At 43.3% G+C, this 18,139-nt stretch overlaps 1 protein-coding gene across 3 annotated transcripts in view; it reads right to left on the bottom strand.

The window, feature by feature from the left end:
• The window catches only part of LOC142577388 (growth hormone-inducible transmembrane protein-like), a 32,093-nt gene extending 14,161 nt beyond the window's left edge, over window positions 1–17,932 (bottom strand). Inside the window, exons 1-3 of one of the 3 annotated variants that reach the window (XM_075687096.1) lie at window positions 17,680–17,829; window positions 17,026–17,146; window positions 10,053–10,305 (exon numbers count right to left, since the gene is read on the bottom strand). In XM_075687096.1, coding sequence (XP_075543211.1) covers window positions 10,053–10,263 — 211 coding nt within the window. In that variant the 5' untranslated portion in view covers window positions 10,264–10,305; window positions 17,026–17,146; window positions 17,680–17,829. Of the gene's footprint in view, window positions 1–10,052; window positions 10,306–17,025; window positions 17,147–17,679 lie in introns of all 3 variants that reach the window. The other 2 variants (XM_075687097.1, XM_075687095.1) reach the window with 2 other exon arrangements.
• Between the last annotated feature and the right edge of the window lie 207 nt (window positions 17,933–18,139).

The following is an 18,139-nucleotide window of genomic DNA, read 5'->3' as shown; positions in this document are numbered from 1 at the left end:
TAGCCATACTTTTTCTCAACTCGTTCGCCGAGTATGATCGGGGCTAAGCTCCATGTTCACTGGCTTTGCGTCACCATGTGACATCGCGACATCCACTTTCGGTTGTCTTAGAGCCAGAGTGCGAAGCCTCTCCAACCTCTCCGCTAGCCACCTGACCATCAATCCCTCGCAAGAACTATCCAAACAGCGTGCGTTGCGAGTGTTCTGTCACAGTGCCGAGTGCATCCGGTATTCTGGCAGCCGCAGGCGAGCTGGGCATTTCACCAGATGGGTGGAGGTGTAAACTAAAGCCCCTCCATACTACTGTGATGAAGGGGCTTTAGCGTAAATTGAGCGGCCTAATCTGCCTGCACGGTGCAGCCGAGAGCTTAACCATCCAAACACAGAGCTAATATTGCAGTAACTAAGTGTATAACATCTAGTAGAATACACTTGGTTACTGCTATGCTAGCGCTGTGTTTGGTTGAGCTCTCTGTAACCAGGTAGCTACACCCTGCAGGCCGCTCACGTTAGCACCTCTGCCCATCTGGCAAAATGCCCGGACTGTCTACGCTTACAGGAATGCTGGACATGCTAAAACTCTATTGTGGCAGTAATCCTCCAGCATGAAGTTACAGCCACAACTGCGTAGATCATGATGCCGATCACATACAGACAGCCCGATTCGCTGCAGCCACTCTGCTCATCTGTTCCCTTGCAGAGGGACACGATGTCACAGCTTGACATGTAGCCAATCGCTATGTTTCCAGCCTACAACGCAACAAAGGTGATTCATGGTCCTAGCGAAAAGAAACCTCGAGACCAACATTGACCATGCAGCTTGTGTCAACACAGGGCACATTGTAACACAAAAAGACGACCCTCGCTGTGTGCCGAAAATGCTTCAGTGTAGTGAAATATTGCTGCTATGTATTCTCTTTCTGTTACTATTTTTTATAGAAACAAATTAACCAACATTCCAACTATTATGAACAACATTTGTTCATGATAATGTTGGAAAAAGTAAAGCCAATTGGATAGCTCGTCCAGCTGACGTTTCATGTGCCAGCTACGTAGGTTGTAAAGCGGAATCTCAGGGGAGTGGCACCACTGCAATCGGTAGCAATGCACATTTTTAAATCCTTATAATAAATAACACACGTTACGCAGGGCACTTAACTATGTCACTTAATAATCAGAAGGACCTATCTTAACGACTCGGTATGTTTATACAAGATCGTCGAAATTGTTCTAGGATCTTTTTAAGAATGCTTTCTATCTAAACTCACCTTTTACGGGTGTGAGGGTGGGAGTTATATACCTATTGGCACCTTTAAGGACCCTTCACATTGAGGGCGTAAACCTATTTAAAGTGTAGCTAGCTCTTGCTCACGCTATCCTGATTCACAGGAGATGCTGAACGCGCCAGAAAGTCCAGGAGTGATTCACTGCTCGAGTCTCAGGATGCGTCATCGAATGTGAGGTATTTAGTAGTGTGGGTATGTCCCTGAAAGTATGCCAGTTATTAGCTTACAAGTGATGTGAAGTATTTTTAGCTTGATGGATTCATCACCTGTGCCTCTGGAACGTATCAAGGGCGATCCAGTGTTCACAATATGAAAGCTCGAGACGAACACTGACCGCACAGCTCACATCGGCACGAAGAACACAAGCAGGTGACACTTGCTGTGTGCCGGAAGTGCTCAAGTGTAGCGATATTGTCCTTGCATATTTTCTTGCTGTTACTTTCTTTTTGAGAAACAAATTAAGCAACATTTTAACTATTACAAACAACAATTGTTCACCATAAATCTGGAAAAGTTATCGATGAGACGACCTGGGTAGCCAAATGGGTGTCCAAATGACGCAAGAGGGGCGACACACGTCAATTGAGGTGAGGCAACTGAAAACTCGGGGGAGTGGCACCGCTGCGATGGGTAGCGATGTACATTTTTAAAACCTTATAATAAATTACACGCTTTACGTGGAGCACTGAAATGTGTCACTTAATCATCAGAACGACCTGCTCTAACAACTCTGTATGTTTGTACAAAATTGAAATCGTTTCCGGGTCCCTTTAAAGAGGGTATTGGGAAACCGAAATGAAATCGAGCTGGTGGGCGATGCCAGATGTTACTGAAGCAAAACGTGACGCTCACATCGCGCTGCCCGCAGCAGGGAACAGCGGTGCATTTGGATTATCGCCTGCTAAGAGCATGCAGTATGCTACCAATGGCCCTACGCCCCATGCGTTGTAAAACAGATAGTTGAAGATACTTGTCACAATAAGCTTGGCAGCGATAGTAATGAATATGGTGTGCAACAACCCGAGAGGAGAATTGCTGATACCAGAATAAGAAACAGTGCACGCCGGCACTTTGGTGCGAGACAGGCGGGTGGCTGCTGTTTTCAATAGCGCGTGGCTTGTGCCTTTTTTGTTTTGTTTTACTTAGCATATAGCGGCAATGCAGTCTCCAGCAGGGAACAATGGAGCATTTGGGTTACGGCCTATTAAAAGTGTGCAGTACGCTTCCAACAGCACCACGAACTGCGAAACAGATAGGTGAAGATGCTTATCGCAATAGAGTTGGTGGTGGTGATAGCCGTGAATGCGGCGTGCAACGGCCCCGGAGGTGATTTGCTGGTACAGAAATAAGAAATCGAGTGCGTGCCAGTGTTTTCATGCAAGACGGGTGGGCGAGAATAGTAGTGAAGCTGCCGCTGTGGCCGCTATATACTGTTCTTGATCGCATGTGCCTAACACATTTTCTTGTCTGCATGGGACCTAGTGGCCGGAAAACTTATCATAGGATCGCAGTTTGGCGATGTACTCAACATTTACGCAGAAACATTGTGCTCTCCAGGAACAGGAACTGGTAAAAATAAGTGTAACTCTATTGGGTCATCTTTTGTGTTCCCAATCAAGAATGCTGGCGTCGGGTACGTAATGGGATTGTATCAACGAGGTTCTACTGTAGTCGCATATTCCAACACTAGGAAATATTGCAAGTGATTGCCTTCACAAAAAACATTCAGGGTAAGATGGGATGATAAATGCAATATTTGTGGACCAAAGAAAATGATGCACAAAAATTGCGCAAAAAAAAATGCACAAAGAAAAACATGCAAGTAATCATAAAATGCCACTCCAAAATAACAAACTGGCCAAATGTGCTAAATTCCACTGGCTATAATATCTGCAATTAAGGCAACACTACATGAAAACTTCGATCCACACCCTTTCATGGGCTGATTATTTCTGTTGATTAAAATTTTACTTTCACCACATTTCTCACATTTTCAGAATCGTAAAAATCTGCAGAATAGACTAAGAATTTTCAGTTCTTTAGCGAGTTTTGTCCTGTTTACAGAATGTGGACTCCATGCAAAAACTCGTGGCAGGAACATCAGGTATGAGAATACCAACTATTTCATGTCTAGCAGGCCTGAAACGTACCTATCGAGCTACTTGAACATTATGCCTGCTGCAACACAGTGTGAAAAACAATGAAAGAAGTGAACCAGCTACATACGATGACATACTCACACCGAGCAAGTACACCCAGCCGTCTACCTTCCCATTCATTCTAATAAAACACTTTGGATACGTTCTTCAAACTTGCAGCACAACTCCAATCAGAGCTGTCTCAGGATGTATACGACACATTTTATACATCACTGCTTTCATCTATGCTTTTGCTGCTTATGCACTAATCTTGTCACACACAATTGTGTACACAGCGCCTTAAAGGGTTAAGCTACTTCCTCTAGGTGACATTGGCAGCAAATAGTTCTTGACAAGAGAAAATATTAGAGGTGTTTGAATGGTGGAGTTCTAAAACTAAATTAAGTACAAATATTGTAAAAAATATGTGCTCCGAATACAGAATCTAATACTGCATATTAAAAAAATTAAATTCTGGAGTTTTAAGCTGCAAAAACCACAATCTCATTACGAGGCATGTCATAGTGGGGGACTCTAGATTAATTTTGACCACCTGGGCTTTTTTAACGGGTACCCACTGCGCAGTACACGGGCGTTTTTGCATTTCGTGCCAATCGAATTGTGGCCGCCGTGGCCGGGATTCGATCACACGATCTCATGCTTAGCAGTGCAACGCCGTAGCTGCTAAGCTACCACGGCAGTTACTGCATATTATTCTGTGTCTAAATGTACAAGAAGGAACACAGATAGGAAAAGCAGCAACTTCCTTCAATGCCTGTAATGATGTGCGATTTCCACTCAGCTGAAAATTCGTAAATGATCAAGTGAAAAGTCGCTAAGTCGTTACACATAGCACTTCTAGCATCTTAGATCTCATCCTAACCAGTAACCCGGAAAGCTTATCAATAACATATCCACCTGATGTCAGTGACCACAAAGTAATTCACGTCACGTTCTTGTTTCAACCTGTAAGATGCCATTTAGTCAACAAAACAATCCGCCTGTACAATAAAGGTAATTATGATGCGATCAATAATGATCCAAGTGCATTCGTTCCTACGTTCGAGAGCTTATGTTCTGCGCGCCCTTCTATGAAAACTGGACCATATTTAAGAACAAACTGGGTGACCTCGTTGATAAGTTCATACCGAGAATAACATTCCACGGAAACTGAAACAAGCCTATGTTCACGAAAACACTGAAAGCGACTCCAAAACAAAAAGAAATGTCTCTTCTGCATAGCCAAACTGAACAGACACCCATCTGCTAGGGGGAAATATTTTGTGGCCGAAGACTTATCTGAAGGCTATACGGAATGCTAAATTCACCTTCTTCCATGATGAACTGCCTAAAATGCTTACGCACAGCCTTCATCAACTTTGGCAAATATTAAACCCTCAGGAGGTGTGCACGAACAGCGTGTTAAATGCACATGGCGAATTGGTCAGCGACAGCGAGTGTGCAGACACTTTTAACACAGCCTTTTTCTCCGTATTTACTAATGAGACCGACTCCAGACCTGCCCACACCTACTAACATAACTGAGCATATGTCACCTATTATATTCTCGGCAGAGGACGTCACCTCGATCATTGATAACATCAAGCTTTCACTGTCAGCAGGTGTGAATGGCAGGAACCCCAACTTAAAAAAAAAAAAATATTAAACATGTTTCTGCCACGTAACTATGTTGTTTTAGCAGTCACTCTCCTCAGGCATCTTATCATCTGTCTGGAAAGTGGGCAAGGTTGTTCCAGTCTTCAAATCAGGTAACGGGGACACCCCATTAACTTATCGTCTTAGGTCGTTAACTAGTGTCCCGTGCAAAATCATGGAACACTCATATACTCGCATATGATGAACTTTTTAGATTCAATCTGCTTTTTTCACCCTTGTGAACATGGATTTCGAAAAGGGTATCCTTGCGAAACGCGCAGCTGGCCATTTTCCTTCAAGACCTGCATGTTAACCTCAACAATAACCTTCAGACTGGTGCCATATTCCTGTATTTCGCTAAAGCATTTGACATGGTTCCTCATAAACGTTTGCTACTAAAATTGTCTCAGTTAAATGTACACCCCGATGTGGTAAAATGGATTGAAGCAATCTTCACTAACCGCTCTCAGTTTGTCTTCATTAATAACCATTATTCTAGCAGACTCTCCGTAACATCAGGTGTCCCGCAGGGTTCAGTCTTAGGACCGCTTCATTTTTATATATGTTACTGATCTACCAACGTACGTATCATGTAACATTCGTATGTTTGCAGATGACTGTGTAATTTACCGCACAGTTACCAACACACTTGACCACACTTTCATCCAGAATAACCTTAATAATGCACAAAAATGGTGTAACTGCTGGCAAAGAAACCTAAATCCTAACAAATGGAAAGTTGCGTCTTTCACTCGCTGCTGTAACCCCCTCAGATTTACGTATTCTGTCGCTATTGTTCCAATCGAATAAGTCCAATTATTCAGATACCTCGGTGTCACTATCTTGCGATCTGTCCTGGCGCTTGCACACTACTAATATCATCTCAGCTGCTAATAAATCACTGGGATTTCTTAGGACACCTACGTTATACTCCACAAGTAAAAGCGTTAGCCTATCAATCATTTGCAAGATTGAAACTTGAGTATGCATCTCCATCCAGAACCAGGATCAAACTTATATCATAAATGCACTCAAGCCACTACAAAATCACACTACTAGGTTTATTCCCTCATCATATTCATACGATATCAGCATCTCATCGTTGAAAGCAGAATCTGGCTTGGCAATGCTTTCTTTCCGTCAACAGGTTGCCACCCTTTCTCTCTTCTGTTTACATGTATTTTTTTACAGCTCCCTTAATCACCCACCATACATCATGCCCCATTCGTACATATCTCATCGCACCAGCCACCCGCTTCAAGTTGCACGCACATGCCCGAAACATCACTTTTCAAGCATCGTTTTTTATTTGAGCAGCAAGGGACTGGAATGGCCTTCCACGCACCGCCACAGCCATCACAAGCCCATCTGCCTTTACCGAAGCAATTGTAACCCATATTCCAACATAAACACCTCTTTCTAATACTTATTTTATTGACCACCCCTTAAGTAATACCCCTACAACGTGGTTTTAAGGTAATAAAGTGGAGTGAAATGTTGCTATTATAGCAGTTGCTTGAAGTGGACAATGAACCGTATGCCTGAACCCTTTTCTACAGCAGGCAGGCTACTATGCTAATGCTGTATATTTGGCTATAACCGAATATTTGTAGAAATCGAACATTATCCAAATTGAATATGTACAGTGATTAAACATAGAAGTATTAAATATTTATTATAAATTTTGAATATTTGCACCCCCCCAAAAAATATGCTTGAATGTCTGTGTTGAAGGTGAAAACCAGTGAAAAACACAGCATGAAAACAATGGGAGAGGCTATTCAGGTGATATGATTTCCAGCCTAGTCTCGTCGTCTTACTTGCGCATGTACACATTTTTCGCCGGTTTTTTCACCTTCAATCAAGTACCGACTGGTCCAGCACCTTGTTGAATATCACAGGTCATTAACACTTCTGCAGCATAATACGGCTCAAAGCTAACAGCTTGCAAGAAGAAAATCCCTCACTAAGGAGCTTGAAATGTAATGCAGGGTTAAGAAAATCTCTTATAAGAGATTTCAATGAAACACTATGAGTGCTCACATCGGAAGTGACCCTGATGGCTCCATGTACCCCACTCATTGTTGGTGAATGCACTAAGGTTATGCATTTTAACCTCTTTTTACTTTAACTCTTCCCCCTTGGCTTAAAAGAAGAAACAGCTGAACTACACGTACAAATGCAAAAACTGCACAAGCCACTACAAATGGGTGGGTTAGCATGCCAGTACAAGCTATTCCATATGGAATCAGACGGCACTGTACAATGTAACAGGTAAACATGTTAACTCTTAAGCTGGCTGGAGTTAGAGCATAAATAGTTCTTCATTAGTTCTTTGACTTTTGTCTCAAAATAAATGTCAAAACGAATTTAAGAAGCCAACAAACACAGACACCAAGGACAACATAGGGGAAATTACTTGTGCTTAATAAATCGTTTATTAAGCACAAGTAATTTCGCCTATGTTGTCCTTGCTGTCTGTGTTTGTTGGCTTCTTATGATATGACTAATAAAAATCTGGCCCCTCGGTTAACCCCCGTTCTTCTCGCTTAAAACGAATTTCAGCATTACGAGAACAGCACAAGGCAAGTACACATTATTATACATTTTACTAATCAGCCAGTCTGCGAGAAATATTGGAAAACCGTCATGTTTGTTACGTTAGTAGATAAGTAAGTGAGAATTCAGTACGAATGCATACTTCACCAAACAATTCCCGAGAATTTGGTAGAATGTACTTTTTCCCATATACTAACTCCAGATGCGGCAAAAGAAGAAGAAAAAGAAGGAAAGAAAAAAAAAAGGGTTGAACAAATCCTTTATGCACAACACTTTTCAGCATCAAAAGACTGGCAGAACTTTGACAACATGCTGTGCTTCTTAGACAATATTTTATTCCATATCTATGGGTTGAAACATAACTACTCGCATGTAACTTGCAATGTGCAATATTTACGACTGCCACATAGAAGTGTCCCATACATGCTTCTACATGTCTGCCAAACAAAATTGCAAATGACCAGCGAGCCTAGGAATCAAGATGTGCTTAATGAATACAGAAAATATAAAACAGTACGTATATAAATCCAGGTGTCAAGGTATTGATAGGGACCTATGTCAACTGCCTCTCACTGCGTGAATTCAAACAAGTCAGAGGTTCATAGGAAGATCGAGACAGATGGAGATTAATACAGTGGTCGAACAAGGGAAGACTCAGGCTCCAGCCTGAGACTTCCTTTGTTTGGGCTCTGTTACACATCTCACTGCATGGGCTCTTCAAAAATGCAAGGGAAGTTTTCCTCAATTTCACATCAAACAATGCTTTCTCATGCCATGCCTCTGAAGGAACAAATAGGAACAAATAAGTTTTGCAGAAATCTGCAGGATAGACAAAGTTTTGTAGAGCTGTTGTCCACCAGAAAGTGGCACAAAGCTGCAAAGGATTGATGCTACTTTTGGGTGGGTGGCACTTTCATGCCATTCTTGTGACCCTTATATGTACACGGCAGTCCATTGTTAAAAGGAACACTACGGCATGTGGCCCCCCACTTGGCATCGCCACCACGTGTTCTGTGCAGGTGCAGCGAGTGCCATGGGTGGTGCTCGGGCTTGCGTCGTCTGCTGACACTAAGCAGTGGTGACATAGCTGGATCGCTGCTTAGCAAGCTGCTCTTTTGTTTGGAAAGAGTAACTTTCCTTGCACCCAGATGCTTCAAAGAATTTTTCAACACTACAATATCACTTTGGTTCTTCTCATTGCCAGTAGTCGTTCGCCAGCAGCCTGCCCGGCTGACGAAGCATTTCTCAAATTAGTTCATGTGTTCAATGGCGTTGCTTAATTTCAACAAGATCAAATGTTGCCTTACCTCAGCACAATGGCATTGTAGCCTTTTTGTTCATCGATTTTACTTTATAAAGAAATGCCTGCCGAGCCAAAGATTTACATTTCTCACAGATGCACATGGTTTCACCTTGGTTTGAATTCCGGTCAATGAAAGAAAGCATATTGTTGAGCTATGGTTATGGAAATAAGGCCAATGCACTATTTAAAGCATACACATACTAGCACCATCTTTAAGACGCTTTGAACCCAAACACTTAAAGTACTTTTTCATACTCCAAAACTTAGTACTCCACACCAAAGTGATTGTTACTTGTGATAAACACGTCACTGTTACCATGAAAGCTATACATAACCCATATTGATGATAGTGCTTATCCCCGTACATTCCGCTGAACATGCTTTTGAGTCGCTTGAGTGTTTGTTGTTCAGCGTACACACCGGCTAGAATGATGTTTTAATGCACAGACATTGCATAAAACAAACACACAGATAATTCCAATTGTAGCTGTGCCACCACTCTCTAATAACAGCAAATGACAGCATGAGGTAATGACAACAACGTAGGACAGCTTGTCATGACCGACTTCTTAAGTTGGAATGATAAAAATAACCACAACCTAATTTTCTATGTAGTGATATTCTTTTGTGGTGCCCTAACTGCTGACTATGAGACTGACCAAGCAGTTGCCGGCCAACTCCAGAAAAGTGTGAGCGCTTTATCTGTGACAATCCGAGCACCAGCCAGCCACACTCAATAGCAGACGACACGAGCTGAGCACCACGCCCATGGTACTGGCTGCACATCTGCACGAAAGTATCGCTACAGATGCCACTGGTGGCGGTGTTGAACCAGTGTCATGTGCTCCAGTGTTCTCTTTTAAGTGTAGACCACAGTGCAAATCAGAATAAACCTTTTATATATATATATATATATATATATATATATATATATATATATATATATATATATTTCCTCCTTGCCATTTTAAAGCCACTGAACAACACCTTTAAAGATGTGCATCCTACTAAGCACGTTTTACTATGCAGCAGATAGGTACCTTCATCTCCAGAGATGATACGTAGGGTCATATTTTATTAATTCCAGGCCTGCTAAAGGAAATGGCTCACCTGTATCACCAGCGGGGGCCATGATTATCTCGCGTAGTGTGCGCCTCTTGGCTGTGGCAGCCTGAAAGCGGGCAGACCGAGATCGTGTTGACATGCTCAGCGTCTTCTGGGTCATCGTAGGCCATCGTGAGGATGCTGGCCCTGCTGCGAAAGTCTTCACAGATGCCCTCACAGCTGCCGGAGAAAGGCAGCACCTCCAAACCACCAGCATGCTGGCCTTTTTATGTTGCTGCTGCTCCTAATGAATGCCCCTCTGTAAAAACAAAGCAGATGTACTTCTGAATGCAGCCAAATAAACTACAGCATAGCAAGACTAGAAAAACAATAAATATGGCAAGATGTGTTTTGGGCACAGTGTTATTTCCACTTAACAATTGCAATTTCATCTCCATTGCGTTACCCACTGCAAGCTAATTTGTGCCTACAGGTGACAAGGAAGTCTGTTCAAGGTAAGTAACTATTAAAAAAAAGGGGGGGGGGGAGGGAGGGCTATTTTCTTGTGCAACTTGGCATAGTTGTACAAATCTGAATATGTAAGCATACTTATTTACTTGTCAGACTGCAGCAGTGTACTTATGGGTGTATGCTCCTGTTCTGAATTATACTTAACCCAGAGCTCAGCCTGTGTTGTCTATTACAGTCAAAACAAGCGTTACAGCTTTTTAACTAAAGCAGCATTGCCAAAAGCTTTATGGCCAATGAGCGAGTGACACAGGCTGCTACAGCCCTATGGTTGGGCTCCTATGCTATGCCATTAAAGCATCTGAGAGAGTGAGCGGAGCCTTGTGTTTTTGAACGGGAAAATTCAGCATATACCTGACTACTTTCTGATCTCATGGTGGTACTGGATTGAATTTTCTGACCAGATAGAAGTCTTTGTCCACTACATGTTTGCTTCCTAAACAATTAGTATCAGTTTCCCTTTGCAGCGTGCTGCTATGGGCAAAAGGATGTTAAACTTTCCTTTCACAGAAGCCTGTCCACGCCAGATTTTTGCAGAAACCATTTGGTTACAACTGTGGTACCAGTACATGGCTTGGCAATAGCTCCAGTTGCACATGCAGAAATTGGCCTGGAAACTTTTTGGCAATGGCTACAAAGATCACTTTTACATTTATAGTCACTACACGCTCGTGTCTCTTCCCCTCAATTAATGTGAAAATGAAAAAAAGGTGCAACAGTGTACGACCTTGACCTTCTTTAGCGTGAACATGGGAGCACGTGGCTTTCAGTACCATGGGTGCAGCCTAGTGGCACCACAGAAACATTCTGTGCATGTGGGACTAGAGTGGCCTCCCTTTACGGCATTACATGACTGGAATTATTGCATGTCGTCTGCTGGGCACTTTTCTTTCCTTCACTGTGGGTCGCATCTAACTCGTAGGCCACACTACGCAACTGTAAGATCAAATGGCACGTTCCTCAACCTTGGTCTGGGCTAAATACCGTGAAGTATAATTTTCGCTGCCATTTCTGTCCACAAATTTGTTCATACTGTAATTTAAGTAAGAGAGAGGGAAAAAGTGTGTACAAAGGAAGTTACAGACCAGTTCCTAATTGTGCCTAAACTATTTATTCAAGTGCGAGCTAAATGAAGAAACTTAATAGCTGCTAGCTGAAATTAACCACTGCTTTGCATTGCAATACTTGGTGAAACATTACTCGGGTGAAACCATTTCTGTCATTCTACACTGGAGTAAATTGTAGACAACAGGCATGAAATTTTTGTCTCTTCTCAGATTCTACAACTCTTCACAAACAAATGCTCATTGCTAGTCTGCAGTGCTAGATGAAATTGACGCTTCACCAGGCAACCTATCATGCGCCCTGATATACATTTTCCAGAAAATGGCACTTCATTTGTGAGCCATGACAACACTGTGTAGCAGACAGGTGTAAGGACGTGACATGTGCACGAAGAAATTTTCTTACGCTGCACCCGCTGAACGTGCACAAAGCTTTTCTGCACCACTCTCAGACTGCGCTAATAGTATTAGACTGCCGTGTTCATGCTTAAAAAGATCAAAATAGTACTTAATGTAGAGTTCTTTGGACCTGCACATGTGAACCCATTACCCCCAGAAAGACCGTCTATTGAGCTAGTTGGTCTAACATAGTTGCCTCCAGATATAGTGCAAAAAAAGTACACACACACAGAAGACATGGCAGACGAGGATGAGTGCTACTACCAACTGTTTATTGCAATCAACACGCCCTCCGATTTTATAAAGCGAGCCACATACAGGTGTCACACCCCCTTTCCCATGTGAAGTTGATAAAAACGCATCTTAAAAAGTCAGCAATACTGCTATCCGCTTCAGACAACAGAGTTCAGGAAGTCCAGTTCAGCACTGTGCAAAACAATAGATGCTTCACTTATACAGATAGGCGAATTCTTGCCAATAAAAAATGGATCTAAAGCCACTTGAGCCGTGTAGTTTGCAGACTTGCCTAAGATGGTTATCTCATAAAATCGCACCTCACAACCACACGTGGCGATATGTGCGACCAAGTGTGAATATTTGCCGTCTTTTTTTTTTTTTTTTCAGCTTTTACCGTATGCTCCCCGAGCCGGTCGTTGACGTACTGTTTGGATTGGCTGATGTACATACTTATGCACATCAAGGGAACGGAATATACCCCTCTTGTCAAGCACCTTACGTAGGGCCGTTCATCCCTGGTTTGGCGACCTTGTTTGCCGTGATCGCAAATTCGAGGGCAGAGCCTAGAAAGCTTATTAGGAGCTGTGAAGACAACAAAAATGCGATGCCTGTTCACAACCTTCATGACGTTGTGCAAGACCATAGGCATATAAGGCATGATTAAGGGTCTCACCGTCTGTCGCTGGGTCTCCGCCCTTTCTGTTGCAGCTCTGTTTTTCTACCTTCTGCAGGAGATATTCGACCACAGCACCAATAAGCAACTCAGGGAGTCCCGCTGCCAATAGGTGACCAATCTGATATTTGAATCAATGCTCCATGGTATGTGGGCACGACTTTCGGAACGCAGCATCCAGGCACTGAAACGCAATGCCCCTTTGTAGTATTTTTGAGTGGGCAGAGTCAAAAGGCAAAAGAACCTTTTTGACACATGTCCCAACATACACAGTCTCTGCGAAACCTTAGCATAAGATCTAGGAACTGCAACCCCTCAGTGCTAGGCAATTCATGAGTGAAACTCAAACGCAAAAAGAGGTAAGGCGTGCAGACAGGACACAAGAGTAGAGAGGTGGATAACACGAACGCCGACTATCAACTGAAGGGAGCATGAGGCGACAAAAGAAAGAAGACTCAAAACTCATCTGCGCAAGCTCAGGAATGGTATCACCACGTGTCAGTCGGGTACATGTGTCAGTCTACGTGAGAGATAACTGCTAAGGCACTTAATCTCTTCCTTATGTAAGTTAATCAAAGGCTGTCTTACGCACGCACTTCCACCTTTATAGATATGCCATGCCTCTACCATAAAACGCATATCTTCATTCCTATGCCTGTACAATATCGCGCATTCATCTAACTCTGGCGTGCAGTTACAATCTTGGCAATGCAGGTAAATATTAGAAGGCGATCCACCGGTTAACAACCTTTTATGCTACATTAGCCTTTGATTGATACACCGCCCCATTTGCCCTACGTAGAACTGGCCACAGCTAAGGGGAATTTTATAAACCACACCCGTACAACAGTCAGTAAACCTGTTGTTCTTATTTTGCCTTTTACCTGCTCCTTCTTCCTCTGCATAGCAGCGCACATCTTACCTAACTTATTAGGAGCAGTAAAGCTGGCGCTCATTTTGTGCATGCAGGACAAAATGAAAAAAACTGGCACAAAATGAGCCCCGGTTTTAATGCGCAGGTCTAGCGCCTATTAGAAGCAGGTTATCCTAGTGTAGCAGTGGCCACTGTGGCTGGACGCCTAAAGAAGTCGGTTTCGAGGGGGACGGACGTGATTACCGAAAAAAGTAATAGCAAAAAAAGAGTAGTGGCTATTTCATACATTCATTCAGTGTCACACAGGCTTAAAAAAGTTGCAACTAGATATGATGTTAATGTTGCTTTCACTGCTCCCAATAAGCTAGGTAAGATATGCGCTGCCATGCAGAGGAAGAAGGAGCAGGTAAAAGGCAAAATAAGAACAACAGGTTTACTGACTGTCGTATGGGTGTGGTTTATAAAATTCCTCTTAGCTGTGGCCAGTTCTACGTAGGGCAAACGGGGCGGTGTATCAACCAAAGGCTAACGGAGCATAAAAAGTTGTTGACTGGTGGATCGCCTTCTAATCTTTCCCTGCATTGCCAAGATTGTAACTGCACGCCAGAGTTAGATGAATGCGCGATATTTTACAGGCATAGGAATGAAGATATGCGTTTTATGGTAGAGGCATGGCATATCTATAAAGGTGGAAGTGCGTGCGTAAGACAGCCTTTGATTAACTTACATAAGGAAGAGATTAAGTGCCTTAGCAGTTATCTCTCACGTAGACTGACACATGTACCCGACTGACACGTGGTGATACCATTCCTGAGCTTGCGCAGATGAGTTTTGAGTCTTCTTTTTTCGCCTCAGTGCTCCCTCCAGTTGATAGTCGGCGTTCGTGTTGTCCACTTCCCTACTATTGTGTCCTGTCTGCACGCCTCACCTTTTTTGCATAATGAATCCTTACCAACTAGTTCAACTTTCTGTCGTTCTAAGCTTTGAAACTCAAACCCTGCCCTGCAGGGTTTGGGTTTCACTCCCAACATACCATGTATGTTGACAGTACCTCCCATGGGTCAAGAAAGTTCTTTTGCCTTTTGACTCTGCCCACTCAAAAATACTAAAAAGGGGCATCGAGTTTCAGTGCCTGGATGCTGTGCTCCGAAAGTCGTGCTCACATACCATGGAGCACAGATTGAAATATTAGATTGGTCGCCTAATGGCAGCGGGATTCCTCGATTTGCTTAGTGGTGCGGTGGCTGAATCTCTCCTGCAGAAGGTAAACAGAGCTGGAATGGAAAGGGTGGAGACCCAGCGACAGACGGTGAGACCCTTAATGATGCCTTATATGCCTAAGGTCTTGCACACCATCAAGAAGGTTGCGTACAGGCATCGTATTCCTGTGGGCTTCGCATCTCCTAATAAGCTTTCTAGGCTCTGCCCTCAAATTTGCGATGACTGCGAATGAGGTTGCCAAACAAGGCATGAACGCCCTTATGCAAGATGTGCGACAGGAGTGGTATATTCCATTCCCTTGAAGTGCAGAAGTGTGCACATGGGCCAAGCCAAGTGGTGTGTCAACGACTGGCTCGGGGAGCATGCGCTAAAGGTAGAGAAAAAAAAAGAAAAAGATGACAAATATGAACACTTGGTTGCGTTATATCAGCACACATTGTTGCGAGGCACGATTTTATGAGACCACCATCTTGGGCAAGTCTGCAAACTACACAGCTAGAGTGGCTTTATATGCATACTTTATCTGCAAGAATTCACCTGCCTGTATAAGCGAAGCTTCTCTATTCTTTTACACAGTGCTAGACTGGACTTCCTAAACTGTTGTCTGAAGCAAATAGCAGTATTGCTCCCTATCTTAGATTTGGTTTTATCAACTTTGCATAGGGAAGGGGGCATGACACCTGTATATGGCTCACTTTATAAAATCAGAGGCTGTGTTGATTGAAATAAACAGTTTGTAGTAGCGGTCATCCTTATCTGCTGTGTCTTCTTCGTGTGTATGTGTACTTTTTTTGTACTATATCTGAAAGGAACCGCATTCCTGTTGGCCCATAGACTTTTTACAACATTTCAGTCTGCTATGTGCTGCCATTCACTTGATACTATTTACAGCAGCCAAGCGCCAACATGCCTGTACAAGAACCAAGTAAACATTTTTATACAGGTCATTTGGTAACTACCACCCGTTACATAATACTAGAGGTGTGCGAATATTTTCCGAAAAGGTTCGGTATATTTCAACATGTTAACTGCGTCCAAACAGACGTAAAATTGAAGCAAAAGTAGGGTAAATGTTGACCTCCGCGGGCGTAGTTGACATAGAACAAGAGAACTTGCGTAGTGGAGCAGGCTACGTCACTTGGGTAGCCATACTTTATAAGGTGTACAGCAGTTATTCGCACTACCTAAGAGCCCTGAGCACGCGAAGAAACTACTTTCTTGCTGCTAAGGCACCATTTGTGCATTCAATAAACAAGCCTTCATAATATGCTATGCATTGACAGAAACTTGCCAAATTTAAGAATACTAGGATCTGAACATTGTTTTATATTAATTGTGATAACAGCTCTTCATTGTTCGAAAAGTATTCAGTATAGATTTAATTTGCTTCTGGCACTGTTCGATTTATATTCTATTCGGTGTCAAGAATCACTACTCGCATACCCGTACATAAGACCCAAAAAACTGGACACAAACACTGCGCGCAGCACCGAATCCCAGGTGTTTGCCAGTTACTCAGAGGGGATTATCATTATTGTCCTCCTTGCCGCCTACACAACGCAGGAGGTTTAAAAGGGTGATAATGGGCAATGTGCTTTACAGATGCAATCAACGTATCATAACATCCTGTTAATGGTGCCTTTTCCTCCCCATTTAATTCCATTAAATGTTGATCTTCCGCACTTCAAGGTCTACAGCTACCTGGAAACAAAAAAGACGGCAACGACAATCGCAAAAGGGCAAAGTTCTGACTGGTGTTGCAGAAGTCGTGGGGCGCGGTAGTGCTGAACTTAGCGTCACAAGTTGCGGCTGGACGTAATTATATTTATTCAATCGTGTTTTAACTAGTTATAACAACGTGTCATTATTTCGCATTACTGCCAGTGCCTTCAAGACACCAAAGCGGCAACGGGGACATCAAAACTAGAACCCGAACTGATCCGTGAGTTGGGGCTCGCCGAGGCCTGCGCGTGCCAGGGGTGTATAAAATCGGCAGCTAATTTTTATGCGAACACATCCTGGCACGGGCCGCACTGCTTCCACCTTTTTGATTCCTCCGCTACCCCTTGGGTGCCCTGGAGATCCTGCGCTGCCTCCTTTATCACCTCAGGTGATTTCCTGAGGCCTCCGTTTGCCGGTTACATGTGCCCTCCTGGAGCAGTACCTGTAAAAAATCCAATCTATCGAAGCAAAGAAAGACGCGGCCCGCGATACAACACCAGTCAGAATCTTGCCCGCAAAAGAACCGGACAAGTTTAAATGCGTCACCATGAGCTAATCGACGGAACGAAAAAAAAAGAGAAAAAGGTCAATGAAAGGGCAGAATGAAGTTTCATAGGTTGAAGAAACTTGCAAAGCTGATACATCGCCCCTTTCGCGGCTTATAGAATGACGAGAAACAGCACTAGAGGCTATAGATTCAAGATGACGCAATTATCGATGTAAATCAGACGCAATAATGGCAATCATGCGCCACTTTCGCCAAGAAAGCCAAGTGATGTAGAAAATTACATAGGAATATGCTAAATCTATTGGTACACGTAATACTACCTTACGGAACTGATAAAAATTAATGCTTCGAGAAAAGTCGGGAGCATGAATCTAAAGGGAAACGTCACAGCCAATGTGCTGAAGGAGCCGGACACCACCATTTATGCTGGCGAGAAAACAGAAATACTACAAGAATTGTGTGCTTACAGTGCTGGAGTCGACTCAGATGGGTGTAGAAATGACCAACAACTTCGCGAAAACAGAAAACTCTAGCAAATGTGAACCGAAAGTTCGCGAACAACTATACGGTACCTCTGCAAGCTCGCTCCCTCTAGTGGAATCAGTGGCTCGCTCCTGTTGATGGCTGTGGTGATGCGACGGACGCTGGATGCTGGAGGACGCAAGAGGAGAGGGCGTTCTGCGGTGCGGCCTATATGCTCTTAAGCAAAATTACACCCTTTGCGTCATATCTTGCCACACAGCGATAATCGTCATCTGTCTTGAACGCATTTCCTTTCTTTGACACTTCCAAGTCACGAACGGCATGCGTGTTACATGCATGCATGCGTGTGAACAGGAAAGTAACGAGCGCGGCGTTTTCAAGAAAGGAAACGGAGGCAAGGCAGATGGCGATTATCGTTGTGCGGCAAACATACAGCCCAAAGGG

This window comes from Dermacentor variabilis, chromosome 1 (assembly GCF_050947875.1).
Source record: "Dermacentor variabilis isolate Ectoservices chromosome 1, ASM5094787v1, whole genome shotgun sequence".
NCBI classification, from domain to species: Eukaryota; Metazoa; Arthropoda; class Arachnida; order Ixodida; family Ixodidae; genus Dermacentor; species Dermacentor variabilis.
This window is presented reverse-complemented; position numbering and strand designations above follow the sequence as displayed.